This window comes from Cercospora kikuchii (assembly GCF_019650295.1).
Source record: "Cercospora kikuchii DNA, contig_00009, whole genome shotgun sequence".
Taxonomy (NCBI): Eukaryota; Fungi; Ascomycota; class Dothideomycetes; order Mycosphaerellales; family Mycosphaerellaceae; genus Cercospora; species Cercospora kikuchii.
In genome coordinates this window covers 731,953-745,820 of record NW_025408590.1, presented here as the reverse complement: position 1 = coordinate 745,820, position 13,868 = coordinate 731,953, and the positions used below count along the sequence as shown (strand labels likewise).

The 13,868-nt window shown below is 51.4% G+C and overlaps 6 protein-coding genes across 6 annotated transcripts; 4 read left to right on the top strand and 2 right to left on the bottom strand.

Annotated features, from left to right (window-relative positions):
• Positions 1-1,027: 1,027 nt before the first annotated feature.
• CKM354_001239900 (uncharacterized protein) lies at positions 1,028-3,287 on the top strand (the record flags this gene model as incomplete). Its single annotated transcript, XM_044807921.1, has 2 exons — positions 1,028-1,250; positions 1,384-3,287. 2 exons carry the CDS (start codon positions 1,028-1,030, stop codon positions 3,285-3,287), a joined length of 2,127 nt encoding a protein of 708 aa, XP_044663856.1.
• Positions 3,288-3,813: 526 nt separating this feature from the next.
• On the bottom strand, positions 3,814-4,563 carry CKM354_001239800 (uncharacterized protein; the record flags this gene model as incomplete). The annotated part of the gene is made up of 1 exon (XM_044807920.1): positions 3,814-4,563. The coding sequence occupies one exon, from the start codon at positions 4,561-4,563 to the stop codon at positions 3,814-3,816; it is 750 nt and encodes a 249-aa protein (XP_044663855.1).
• Positions 4,564-5,435: 872 nt separating this feature from the next.
• CKM354_001239700 (uncharacterized protein) lies at positions 5,436-6,047 on the top strand (the record flags this gene model as incomplete). Its single annotated transcript, XM_044807919.1, has 2 exons — positions 5,436-5,799; positions 5,851-6,047. 2 exons carry the CDS (start codon positions 5,436-5,438, stop codon positions 6,045-6,047), a joined length of 561 nt encoding a protein of 186 aa, XP_044663854.1.
• A 128-nt stretch (positions 6,048-6,175) lies between these two features.
• CKM354_001239600 (uncharacterized protein) lies at positions 6,176-7,213 on the bottom strand (the record flags this gene model as incomplete). Its single annotated transcript, XM_044807918.1, has 2 exons — positions 6,176-7,093; positions 7,145-7,213. 2 exons carry the CDS (start codon positions 7,211-7,213, stop codon positions 6,176-6,178), a joined length of 987 nt encoding a protein of 328 aa, XP_044663853.1.
• A 1,429-nt stretch (positions 7,214-8,642) lies between these two features.
• Positions 8,643-10,979, top strand: CKM354_001239500 (uncharacterized protein; the record flags this gene model as incomplete). The annotated part of the gene is made up of 1 exon (XM_044807917.1): positions 8,643-10,979. One exon carries the CDS (start codon positions 8,643-8,645, stop codon positions 10,977-10,979), a length of 2,337 nt encoding a protein of 778 aa, XP_044663852.1.
• Positions 10,980-11,553: 574 nt separating this feature from the next.
• Positions 11,554-13,680, top strand: CKM354_001239400 (uncharacterized protein; the record flags this gene model as incomplete). Its single annotated transcript, XM_044807916.1, has 6 exons — positions 11,554-11,725; positions 11,784-11,814; positions 11,867-12,119; positions 12,171-12,536; positions 12,586-13,584; positions 13,639-13,680. 6 exons carry the CDS (start codon positions 11,554-11,556, stop codon positions 13,678-13,680), a joined length of 1,863 nt encoding a protein of 620 aa, XP_044663851.1.
• Positions 13,681-13,868: the final 188 nt, after the last annotated feature.

The following is a 13,868-nucleotide window of genomic DNA, read 5'->3' as shown; positions in this document are numbered from 1 at the left end:
TCACTGCCATGCTCTGCACGGAGTGTAGACCGTATGCGGAGAATTTGTATTGTCAGGCTATGTACAACTCCACCTATGGTCCAATATGCTCCATGGATGGTCGCACAAGCTTTCGAATATTCGCGCAGTGCTGGGAGACATGCAAGGGCGGAACAAAGCACCAGCCCTCAGCCGGAGCCCTAACGTCTCCTCTCTGCCACCGGCCACACTCACCCACCGGGCTTGCAGGATCTTGGCGTGACTACACATGCTGCACGCTGGTGGCCATGGCTTCCTCGCTCGCTTAACACACATGGACTGTGATCATGATAAGGCCAGCTTCCAATGATCTTCTTCAAGCAAGCTTCCGGCCACCCTGCGCTAGGCTCTTCAAAGAAACAGTAGCAGCTCAGTAGCTTACCATTCTTCGAGTCGCCTTCACATCCCGAGACAGCACTGGTTGTGCCATTCGGTTCCGTCCCAGTGGCACTATGTGGCAGCACGTGGCAGCCACTACCATCAGCCCAGGTCCTCAGCCGTTGACTACGACTATGAGGCTGATACTTGCAGCGCGCTTTCGGGAGCCCCTTCCTCCTCGAACGACGTGTAGCAAGCGTGTGAGTCGATTGACAGAGCAGAATCGGGCGCGATCCCGAGGCTCGCCTTTTGCTCTTTTCTCGAACGTGGCTGCAGTTGTTTCCGTCCACAAAGTGTGCCGCCGAGCGATGTGGTCGTCGTCCGAGTGTTACTACCAGTCGGACGCTCGTCGACACTGATCGGACAACTCGCCGCAGCCATGCTACTCAATTTGAGTTCATATATATGAGCGATGCGCTCGCAGTGCTCGCAACTATCCCAAGCGCAGGCTCTGAAATGCTCGTATACCCAGTAAGCGCAGACATTCTGAGACATTCTGAGCTGCTAGAGCTGACTTTTGCGCGCAGTGACAGCTCTCATACAATCCTTGGACGCTTCATCGGCTACGTTGACCACAGTTCGGAGAGACCCTCTTGATCGGCCGTTGTTGTGCTGGCAAGCGAGTAAGAGGATGCAACCCGGCCGACAGCAGGCCACGTCTGGCCCTTCGAAACAACAACAACCACCACGACCTCAACTGCCGCCGCTGGCTCCTAGTGATGCTTTGTCTTCTTCGAAGGAGAAACGACCTTCGGTTCCTTCTACTACGAAAGCACGTACTGCTCGCCTCTCGCATCGATCGAGGGCTGGTTGCTGGACGTGTCGGAGTCGCAAAGTGAAATGCGACGAAGCTCGTAAGTCGTACTTTCCTTTGGCATGTTCGCAGATCTGCGAACACGAGCAAGGACAAAACAGAATGCCGTCGCGAATCGGCGTCGGTGGATTGGACGTTTTCGATCCTCGTGCTGACCATCGATCTGTGTTTAGATCCACGATGTGGACAATGCACGCGACTGAATCGCAAATGCGACTGGAACTTCCGATGGAACTTCACCGATGCTACGACAAATACTCAAAAGAGATTCAGCAATGTGAAGACGGAAGGCAATGCGGTCTGGGATCCTGCCACGCCTACGTCACTATCTCCTTCCTCATATTACCAAAGAGACGATCTTCCTGCCTTTTCTGAGCTCAAGTCAGAAGAAGACCGGGAACGAAAAGCTGAGTCTCACCAGCCAGGCACTTTTGGTGTCATCGTCACACCAGAGAGCTTTCACGATCTGCCAGAATATGCAGCGTCCGCATCTCATGGATCGAGCAATCGACGAAGAACGAGTACTCATTCATGTCGAGGCGGAAGGAGTAGCCCCCGAAGTTCGCCAAGGCGAGCTGCGACACTGCCACCAGATCCCAATATGGTGATTTTGGATCGGTTCGAGGATTCATCGTCAGAAGTTACGCCACCGGTGCGCAGCTCAAGAGAGGACTTCTCTGAATCGATCCAAGCTCTTTCGATTACAAGTCCGCCATATACGCCTAGCGCGACTTCGACAGCAGCAACGGCAAGTATAAGAGAATATGAGGAGTTGATAACCCACTTTCGACGATACATTGTTCCCAGGCTCGTTCATCCACAATCTGAAGCGATGCGCGGTATTGCGTCGCAAGGGTCAACGACCGATGTTCTCGAGCGTGAAGCTGCGAAGTTTCCGCCTCTACGACACGCATTGTGTGCAATCAGTGCGCTGAATCTGGCATACAGTGGTCACTCATCGCTGGAGGAAGCCATGCAGAATTATCATCAGGCGCTCGCAGCCTCTTCTGCTTCCAGTATGGCGAATGACCTCCTATCAGATGGCGTCTTCTTTAGACATTATCTGCTCTTCGTCTACGATATCTGTGTGCCGATGCAGTCTGACGACCTTGGATCTGATATGTGGGCAAAGCACCTGACCCAACTGCAACGGATCGCGGTTCAACGGCATCACCATCACAGAGGGCAAGAGTTGCACGCATATACAATCTGGAATATTTGTGAGCTTGATATCTATGCTTGTTTGATGGGCAGTGGTACTTGCGAATTTCTGCGCACGATCATCCAGAACAATATGCTGCCGCATATCAGTCAACAGGTGCCGTCCCTCACAATAGGGCACACTCCACAGCTCAGCCCCCACGATGAGCAGCTATTTTCAGCAATTCTTCGCCTCAATGAAGGCGTCCTCCTTCGCGCTGCGATCATAGCTCAAAGAGCTCAGAATTGTCGAGCAGGAATGATAAACGACCAGCAAGCCGCTCTGCTATCACCTGGTCGACTCGCTCACTGGACTGCGATCGCTGCGCAGGCACAAAACGATCTTTTAGCCTTCTGGCAACATGCGGTACCACCACAACTCGCTTCTGAGTCTACACATCCAAACACAATCGGCGAGCTCCCCGACCGCGCCAAAACAGTCTTCGAAAGCGCACTCCTCCTCTACCACGCCATGATCATCTACTCCCGCACGAGCATGTTCCGCGGCCAGCGCCCCATCCCCACCGCAACACACATGGACATTCCACAAGACACCGAACGACGCATCAATGCTATTCTCACCCTAACAAACCAACAAATCGAAAACGGTCAAGTCGAGAGGAGGAACTCTGTATTTGCAATTTTCATCGCTGGAGTGGCGAGTAATATCGATGCGTCCAAAGTTCGAGCGATTGAGCTTATAAGAGAATTTGAGGGCAATGGAATTGGACAGAATACGGCTAGGACGAGGCAGTTGCTTGTGGAGGTTAGGGAGGAGCAGAGGAGGGTTGTAAGTATGGGTGGGAGGATGGAGGATGTGGAGTGGTTGGGGGTTGCGAGGGAGAGGGGGTTGGGGGTTGCGAATTGTGGGCTTTGATGAGGGGTGGGATGGAGGGAGATGTGTGTGTGTCACTGTACATGGAGAAGTTGAGTGGAGAGGAAGAATTTCGAACAATCTGTTGAGCTACTGAAATGTGGTGCGGACACTCGCAGATATGTGTCTTTCGATGACCAATGCTTGACACCCAGTGATGATTGGGTCCCAAGATATAATAGCCTGCCCGTGCGCCATGCGACTGAGGCTCGAGCGTGTTGGCGCAAGATTCGGCCATGAGTCTTTCGTTGATGCGCTGCGGCTCCCGCAATTGCAAGACGATCTCTGCGCCAGTTTTTGTAGATTTGCTCACCGTTGTCAGCTCGTTCACTGAAGTGAGAGGTTCCACCAGATAGCTCTTGCTTGGGTAAGCCCGAACGCCGGCCTCGCTACATATGCAGCGACTTTGCATCGCGGTTTGTAGGATCCTTCCTCATAATCTCGACTCACGCATCCAGACTTCGCCGAGCTCCGACTCTCGACGCACCAGAATCTTTACCTTTTTGCGGTACGCTGGCTGTGTGGGGATTCACCACGGCTCTACGCCTGCATCACTGAAAACATGCCCATGAATTTCCTGTTTGGGAGCGACCAATGCTTTCACCAGCATTGCCGCGCCCTCTCTGGGATCCTTCTTGCCAGCATGGCCGTTTAAGTTCGTAGCGCAAAAGCCGGGAGCCGGACCACTCACAACAAAGCCTTCCGTTTCCAAAGTCTTTGCGTAATACAGCATGACCATATTGAGAGCTGTTTTGGTTGTTCGATAGATCGGGAACTTTTCCACGGGTTGGGTGCCATCGGCTGCTTTCGCCAAAGAACTCAAGCCTGTAGACGTGAAAGCGATTCGTTTGCCGGAGCCTCGTTGAAGGAGAGGAAGGAAGGCTTCCGTCACGGCCGCAGCACCGTATACGTTCACGTCGAATTGCTCGTGATAGACTTCTCGTAATGATTGGTTCGAAGTCGCGGCTTGGCTTGTAGCAATTCCTGCATTATTGAGAAGCATGTCGAGGCTGCCGAAATTCTGCTTTACTTGGTTTGCGGCACCGGCTATCGATTCATCGTTCGTGACGTCGATTTGGAGAGGAGTGATGTCGGATTTTGATACGTTGTACGACTTATCGGCCACGAGGTCGTTGATGGCTTTGTCGGCTTTCTTGAGGTCTCGACTTCCCATCAAGATGTGGTATTTGCCAGTGGCGGCTAGCTGTTGAGTGGCATAGTATCCTAGGCCTTGGTTGGCTCCTGTGATCAGGATTAATTGCTTGGCAGTTGGAGGCATGGCACTGGTTTGGTCACTGCTGAGTGAGTACACGAATGCAAGTGTGAGAGAGAGGTACAAGATGAGCTGAGAAGTCCAGAATTCCATTGATGCTACTACCAAGGATCAACTGAGTTTTGCTGTTAAGTCATCGGTACTGCGTGTTGCGCGTCACTCGGGGTTTCGGACATCCTTCGAGACAGAGTTTGGAGTTCAAACCCGAGGGCTGTTGACGTGGACAGCAGCAGCTGCATTTTGTGAAACATAGGCACGAAGTATGGCCGGTCCTCTCTAAGACATTCAGTGCTGAGCACGAAAAAAACTCGCATGAAGTGTTGTTCTCTTGTATGTCCTCGCAGTTTGTGTGAGATGGAGTGTAGAGAATCGACTCCCGAGTTGGATCTCGAGCATGTGCAAAAGCGGGAGAGCGTGCCGTACGGCCCGTTCCTCCTTTACACAATCTCCGAGCGGCCGAGGATGAGATGGGGCTGCACATCTTCTCCAGCTTCACACAAGGTTTCCATGTCCCGACACAAAGATCTCAGGTCGACCGCTCGTCTCCCGCCAGGCAGGACGAAACCCTCGAAACTGCGATAGGCTTGAAGCAAGCATGGGGGTATGTACGATAACCGCTGGTCCTCCGACGGTGCCTGCCCAAATGCGTAGCTGAAGCCCCAGCTCAAGTGATGGGCGGTCGGCTCTCAATGTACAGTAGGTGGTACTGGGGATCTGACGATTTTGTATCTCGGTCAATGAAAGGAACCCCGGCTTTGCAGCTTTCCCGCCACGGGATATGAGAATGTATAAACAAAAGTTGCCGCGACCTCAAGAACTCATGACATTTGGGGCAAACACTAACATCAAAGCAACTGACTGCTACATTATTGTTCATCATGGGTTCAATCTCACCTCCAGCAGAGCCACAGATGGCTCTTCCTGCCAAGCTCTCGCCTGCACTGAGTGACCGAGAAGCCGTTGCGGATACGCTCTCTCGATTCTGCCTCGGAATGGACACCAACGACGTGGAACTCTTCGATTCGGCTTTCACTACAGACGCGTTCTGGGATCTCAGCGGCAAGAAAGTCCATGGTCTCGAGGCCATCCACAAGGAATGCTACTATTACAACATTGTTCGCCTCGATACAACACACATGGTCAGCAATGTACGAGTACACATCGAAGAGAATGGCACAGAGGCCAGCATGACTTGTTTATATGTTGCTTGGCATTGGCCAGGTGGAATGGGCATGCACCCTGGTAAGTGGAAGCGTAAATCACCATGCTAGGCATGCTAACACAGACTGCCAGATTCGCACCGTTTCACAACCGGAGGCCAATACTATTTCGATGTTGTCAAAGATAATGCCAGTGGCCTTTGGAAAGCCAAGACTTTCAGAATGAAAAAACAGTGGTCAGAAGGAGATATCGCTGTAATGGGTCACAAGAAGCCAGTGGAGATGCTCAAGACAGAGTTGGAGATGCAGAAGATGGCGCTGAAGTCATAAGAGATGTATGCTGACTATAATGGATATTCGATGCCTACGAAAATCTGTAACGAAAATCAGTCCAACTTCATTCGCAAAAAGAAATCGCTTCGAAACCCCAGAAAATGCAGGCCGGGCTGAGAAAGAGCCTAGCACAAATGCCCCGTCGTGAGAACAGAATAGATCTGACCAAAGTAATCGCAGCCATTCTTGACGACGACAGACTTGGTATCGCCCACCTCGTAGACCATGAAACCAGCGAACCCCTCCACACCCTTGGCAGCATTGTAGACATCCGCAAGATGAGCAGTAGGAACGTACTCAGGAGCTTCTGCCTTGTTGCCCGGGATGCCAACGTAAAGCTTTGCATTCTTGGAAGCACCATTTGCAATGACGCCTGGCCATTCGTTCAAATTGAATTGGTTGGAGCCATCATATGCATGAGTTGCAGCACATTCATTGTTGTAAAATTGAATCCAGAGATAATCGTACTTGGCTTGATTGATCGAGTTGCCCATGTTCAAGTCCATGTTCTTTCCTTGATCATGGTTGAGGTAGCATTGAGGTGCTCCGCCAATGTAGTATTTGTGAGCGGTATCAGCTTCGAAGTAGCTGCGGAGCTTGTTAAGCATTGCGCCAAGGTATCCCTTTCCGTCTTCGTCGTAGGGGTTGGATTCGATGTCAATGTCCCAGCCATCGATCCTCACGTTGCCGAGAGGTCTTTTGCTCTTGTCTTGGACTGCATTTGGTGCTCCGTAGGAGTTCCACAGAGAGTATGCGACTCCTTCTGCGTCGCCTTTGCTGTTCAAACCAAAATCTCCTTCTGAGCCTGGCATGCTGATGAAGATTTTCTTGCCTAGTTGTTGGCAGGTCGCGATGTCTTGTTCAAGTTGTTCGCAGCCGCTGCTGGTGCCATCGGGATTGATTTGACAATAGCCAAGGTTGCCGTTGGGGTATTGACCATGGCCGAAGTTGGTGAGGAAGGCTAGGACGAGGATGTCGATGTGCTCTTTGTCTTTGCACCAGTCTGCCAGGTTGCCGTCGGCTTCGGTGTAGCCTCCGTTGCCCTGTCATGGTCAGCTTTGAATGATATGTGAAGAGAGGAAGGGAAATCTTGCCCAGTATGCAACGATCTCAGCGAAGGCACCTTGTGCGGCGAGGGCAAGAAGAGCAGTCTTGAACAACATGTTGAAGGTATCGATGGCCGAGAGTGACTGAGATGCTCATGCTGGTGACGGGAGAATGTCCTTTCTTATGTATGCCCGAAGTTGTTATGTGACCGGTCCTTTGAACTTGGACAGTAGCCATTGTTGATCGCCCAAGACTGATTGTTACAATCGTTGAGGTTACATCGCTATCGTTAGGCGAGCAGCCAATATTTCTCTTGAAGATCGTCTGTGTAAGGCGACCCGTTCACAGATGAAGACATGCGTCCACGTACGATCCATGGCCCGTCAACTGGAACCCGGAATTTGGTGCGTGCCGATGGTTTCGTGCTCCTAGTTGTGCTCTGCGACAATCATTTGCAGGAGCGAATCCTTCGCCGCTTACAAAGTTCATGCATATCGATGGTGACAGTGGCGCTGTGCTAGCGTTTGAGGCCTGCAGTGAACCGCTCTCGATGCCAATGAAGCGTCAGTGGTCGTTCCTCATCTGGTGGTGGACGGATCGCTTCGCGCTGCGTTTTGTGATAGTAGTCACGCAGTCAATATACTGTCACGAAGTCGTTGAGGTATGCCATGGTTTCGATCGTCCTCTGTTGGAAGGTACCGATGATTCCGAAGTTCTTGTCTGACGTTCGTGAACAACGTGTCGACCATGCATCGGCCATAGCAGAAAGAGGATGTCGATCTTGTCCTAGCCCCAGCACTTGTTCACGCTACGTAGGACACTATAGGAGCGGGATGCCGATCCCAGAAGTGATCGTCGGTGGAAAGCTTAGCATGCTTAACGATCCAGATCCGATTTGTTCCTTCCAATTCAGGGTCACAGTTCAGGGGACAAGCAAATTTCACCTCTGACCAAGCACTCTAGACTAGCTCTAGGCTAAGTTGTTCAGATTGGTGGCCTTCTATCAAGGCAGCATCTGTCCCGTCAGGCGTGCCACTGCATTCACTTCATCTTGATTGACGGACATTACAGTCGCACCTTTTATGCTCTATTGACAAGCAATAGTACAAGCATGCCAATGCAGTGACCGCGAAGATCTGGGACGCCTGATGCTCTACGCTGCTCCAACGAAACGTCTACATACTACCTTCACGATACGGAAAAGATTTGCATACCATGCGCTCCATTCTTGCAGGACGGTTCAACTTGAGATGTCAGTCATCATTTCGTGATTGAAACTCCTTCTCAGAGCAGTTAGCACAAGTCGCATCATTCTGCTTCGGTAACCCTGCGCTGATTCTGAGCCATACAGGAGGGTGACATCGCTACATTGCCATCTCGTGAGGCGTGCCATGCTTTACGTCGTACAGCATTGTTCATCGGGCACAACTGATGGAGGAGCATTCATGACAGCATGTCGTTCAAGAACAATACAAAAGACAACAACTTCGCCCCTTCTGCTCAAAGACCATCACAGCTCTCTCCTATCACTTCACCCACAGCAGTATGCATCTTCTATCTTTTGTTCTGCCCCTAGCTGGGCTATCACATGCTTCTCCACTTGTCTTTCCCCGTCAAAATCCCGTCCCATCGCTTAGCAATTCGACTGCTCATACGTCCGCAAATACATCACGCTTAGCCGCTGCAGCATCATCCAACTGGTGGTATGCAAACATCGATCACACCACTGGTGCTGTCCGCGACTATGCTCCTGGTGTAGGCGACTACAACTATCCAGTGTACAAGTCCGCCAGCAATGTGAACGATCTCTACAACGCCATTCTCTCCGACGGACCCAACGGCAACCAACGACCATCGGCACTGGGTGATCAAGATCCAGGAAACATCATCTACAATGACTACCTCGCCGCTTTGCCGAGAGTTGTGTACATCGCACCCGGAACTTATGTTCTAAATCGCAAGCTTGCCCTCACAGGCGACACCATTCTCATTGGCGACGCCGCGAATCCTCCTATCTTGAAGGCCTCATCAGGCTTCGGCGATCCCTATGTCATTCAAGGTGGCTCTGGCATCACTGATCCCAATGACAATGGTGGCCACGGAGAGCTTCGCTTCTCGAGAGTCATCAAGAACGTCATCATCGACACAACACAAGCGACTGGCAACTCAGACTTGATCGCACTCGAATGGGGCGTAGCGCAGAACTGCGCCTTGGTAAACGTTCAGATCAACATGCCTCCACAGAAACACACCGGTCTTTATGTCGGTCAAGGATCGACTGTCCAAGTCGCAGACGTGGGCTTCAGTTATGGTACCACCGGTGTACGGATCCGAAACCAACAGGTCACGCTCAAGAACTTGAAGTTCGACAAGACCACTAATGCTATTGAGGTGGCTGGCGGCTTCGCTATCAATGTTTTGAACCCTTCATTCGATACTGTCGGCGTTTGCGTCAAGCAAACGAATGGATCTCCTTGGCTGTCTATTGTTGATGCGACTATCACAAACTCTGGAACTCTCCTTCAAACAACTGGTAATGCCAATTTCATGCTCGAGAATGTCAGTCGGGACAACAATAATGCCATGGCCACTCTCGATGGCAAGACTATCGTCGGAGGTACCCAGCAAGTTGGTCACTATGTCTACGGCAACACATATGGCGCCAACCCTGTCCACAAGACCGACAACAAGCCATCAGCGGATCGTCGTCCCTCGTCCTTGCTGGTAAATGGGAGGTATGCTTCGGTAACACCAAACCAGCACACAGACAAGACCTCAGCCGATGTTCTCAACCTGAAAGACTCCACTCAGAATGGAGGCTTCACCGTCCGTGGAGATGCCAACAACATCGATGGACCAGGTCTACAGAGTGGTCTGAACAAAGCTGCTTCCGCTGGCAAGATCGCATACTTGCCATTCGGTGTATATCGTGTCGACCAAACACTTACAATCCCACCTGGAACGATTCTCTTTGGCAACGGCTGGTCTACCATTCAAGGAGTTGGCAGCAACTTCAAAGATGAGAGTAATCCTCGACCGGTTGTGCAAGTTGGTGCTCCAGGATCTACGGGAACAGCTGAGATCCATGACATCCACGTTAATGCTGGCGAGCGACTTCCTGGTGCAATTCTTGTTCAGGTCAACATGGCTGGTGCTCCAGGCGATGTTGTCATTCACAACTCTCTCATCACTCTAGGTGGAACACTCAACACTGGACTGAGCTGTGGTGGCAAAAACAATTGTGCTGCTGCATACCTTGGTCTTCACCTTTCGTCTTCGTCTTCAGCTTATATCAACAATGCTTGGGTCTGGGTCGCCGATCACGCCGTCGATCACGCCAACGTCGGCACAAACACTGCTGGCAAAGGCGGTGTCCTCGTCGAAGCCACCAAAGGAACATGGCTCACTGGTCTAGGTAGCGAACACTGGTGGTACTACAACTTGGGCTACAACAAAGCCTCCAACGTCTTCGTCTCTATGCTCCAATCCGAAACCAACTACCAAGAAGGCAATTCCCAAGACGGCTCCGGCGCTCCAAGCGACCCTCCACCAGGACCTTTCACTCCTACAAGCTCTGACCCCAGCTGGGATCACTGCAATAATGCTCCTGCTGTCTGCCGCATGACGATGAATCAGTGGTTCAAAGGCGGAAGCAATATTGTCAGCTACGCTAGTGCGAGCTGGAATTTTGGAGACAATAATGTGCAGGCGAACGTTAATGTTATTGAGCAGACGCCGAGCAACTTGCAGTTGTACGGGTTGTGTGCTGGTCCGAGTACGAATTATGCTATGAGACTTCCGAATGGGACAAGGTTTGGGAGGCCGCAGGATGGGTTTAATGGAAGTTGGCAGACTCTTGTTGCGGAGGCTTACTTCAAGTGAGCTGAAGGCCTTTTTTTTTAATGATCGAGCGGGTTGCTGTGCTTTTACTAGAATGGCTGGGGTCGGAATGATGTTTCGTAGCTCGTTGCGGATCGTGGTTCTTAGAACAACTTGTTAGATTCACACTTCCGCTGCTAAACAATCGCGTATCTGCTTGGAAAATAACAAGTCTATGGCTCCGGTGGCACAGATTCATCATAATGCAGCAAGCGACGAGCTGAAGCGCTCTCGCAGCAGTCTATAGAATCCATGACTCGTCCGTTGCCAGTCCGCCGGTTTCTCCGTGCAGCTCAAATTGTGTGATAGAACTCCAGCTTTCTGTACCAACTCAAGCTTCAACAAGCTCAAAAGCTTGTCACTTTAATCGTGCGGCTGTGTAAGGATCCGGTTCCGGGTTCGATTTAGAAAGGGCACAGCTACTCCCGAGAGGCGAGTCTTGATACCCTATGTGCGAAGCCCGCTGTTGATGGTCTGAGCAATGATCTTTCGAACGCATCCGTCTTGCACTACTATCTCATCATGTTCGTGATGCTTTCATCTGCATGAGTCTGTCTCTACAAGGATAATCACCACTATGGCGTGGGTCTTCCTATTGTACTTGAGTCTTTTCGGTCTCACTATCAGTAGCGCAAACTCCGGAGCCCTTCATGGTGCTGAGGATCTGAGGCCTAGCTATGACTATATCATAGCCGGAGGTGGTACGAGTGGCCTTGTTGTCGCGAATCGATTGACAGAGGACCCTAATGGTGAGCAAATCCTCCATATCGGTCATGCGGAAGTGCACTGTTGATATTATTCATGCAGTCAATGTCTTGGTGATCGAATATGGATACCTGTATCTTGCCCGTCGAATCCATACTGTGGGACCATCAAATTGACAGTCACAGTGACGACGGCGGACCAGACGCTTTAGTGCCAGGCATCAAGCCTGCAGATAAATACTGGCGAACGTACACCAGTGTTCCTCAGCCTGGATTGAACAATCGAACAGGCATTCTACATACTGGACAAGTCGTTGGCGGTGGCACCGTCGTGAATGCCATGTTCTTCAATCGTGGATCAGCTGAGGACTATAATTCTTGGGAGGAATTGGGAAATCCAGGCTGGAGTTGGAATGACCTTCTTCCGTATTTCAAGAAGGCATGAGATTGTACTCGAGTACGTCGGAGCAGCGGGCTGACGTCTTTCCAGAGCGAGAGCTTTACGCCAGCAACTCCTGAGATCGCAGCACAATATCAGATACCGGCCGATATAAGTGCTCATGGAGTGGATGGTCCTGTTGGAACGAGTTATCCGCCTTACTCCTTCGCTATCATCGATTATTTCTATCGAGCCTGGGAAAGTATAGGTGTCAAGAGGAATCCTCAGCCTGACGATGGTCTCGCCGTTGGGGTTTTCCATTCCAGCTTATCTGTAAGACACGACAGTATGACACGAAGCTCGGCAAGCGCTGCTTATTACAAGCCGATCGCTGACCACAGACCTAACCTACATCTGTTGACTGGACAGCGTGTGAGCAAGGTCATCTTCGACGGAAAGCGAGCAAGTGGGGTGGGGGTGAGATCGATATCGGCCAGCTGAGTAGACATTGCTGAGAGACTGTTAGTACTTTGCGAGAGACGGAGTTCGCACGACTCGACAGGTCCGAGCATCTCGAGAGGTCTTGCTTGCAGCAGGCGCGCAACGTACTCCGCAGCTGGCGCTTCTCTCAGGCGTAGGGTGCGAGAAGTTGCTCTCTGATCTTGGTATACCAATCGTGGAAGACTTGCCTGGAGTCGGCTACAATTTCCAAGATCAACCTTCGTACATTACGCAACTCAATCTCACTGGCTGGTCCGGGCCTACGCCAGATTGGCTGTTCTCGGCAAATGCCTCGCATCCTGACTTCGTCCAAGAGCAGTGGAAGCTGTACACCGAGGCAAAGCAAGGTGCTTATACCCTACCGGCTACTGGAGGATGCGACGTGGCGTTCCTCCCATTGCCAAATGTAACTCGGCAGCACGAAGCGATCATCGATGCCGCCAAGGAAGTCGACGTCACTCAATGTGTGCCTCGAGGAGCAAGCGATTCGGTGCTTCGCGGCTATAAGGCGCAACAAGAAATACTTCTGAAGTATTATGGTTCACCAAGGACGGCCGTCCAAGAGAGTGCCCATACCGGAGGATCAGGTTTGGCGTTAGTGCAACTCAAGCCGCTGAGTCGTGGATCCATCTTGATCAATTCTACGGATCCTGAGGATGATCCTGTTATCGACTTCGGCACATTCATGCATCCTTCGGACATCGATATCATGGTGGCGATCTTCCGCAAGAACAAGGAGTTCATTCGCTCCGGACCAATGCAGGAGATTGGTGCTACAATACCAGATGCTGAAGCTGATGCTGAGAGTGATGAGCAGATTGTTGAGTTGTTGCGCAATAAGACTCAGAGTTCATGGCAGCATCCAGTGGGGACCATGGCAATGATGCCGCGCGAGCTTGGCGGAGTTGTGGATCCTGAGCTGAGAGTGTATGGCGTGGAAGGACTGCGCGTTATTGATGCCTCCATCATGCCGCTGATACCCGCCGCACATACATCTTCGACAGTCTATGCTGTTGCAGAGAAGGTATGGATTTGAAGTGGGCCATGTGCTGGGCACAGCTGACTGGATGAATTACAGGCAGCGGATATGATCAAGGCAAAGTATAACCAGATGCCATGATACGCAAGAGCGATGCCAGCTGTCATGAGTTCGTTACTTGTCTGTGATCTTGTAGTGGCGATAGATGGCAGCTTGAATTTCAAGGTGCAAGTCGCGGATGTATTGGCCTCTTACGACTAATTGGGATCTTGTGCTTGTCATGACACGCTCCATTGGACCAGATGGGTGCGGTCTGGAGCAAAGCAGCC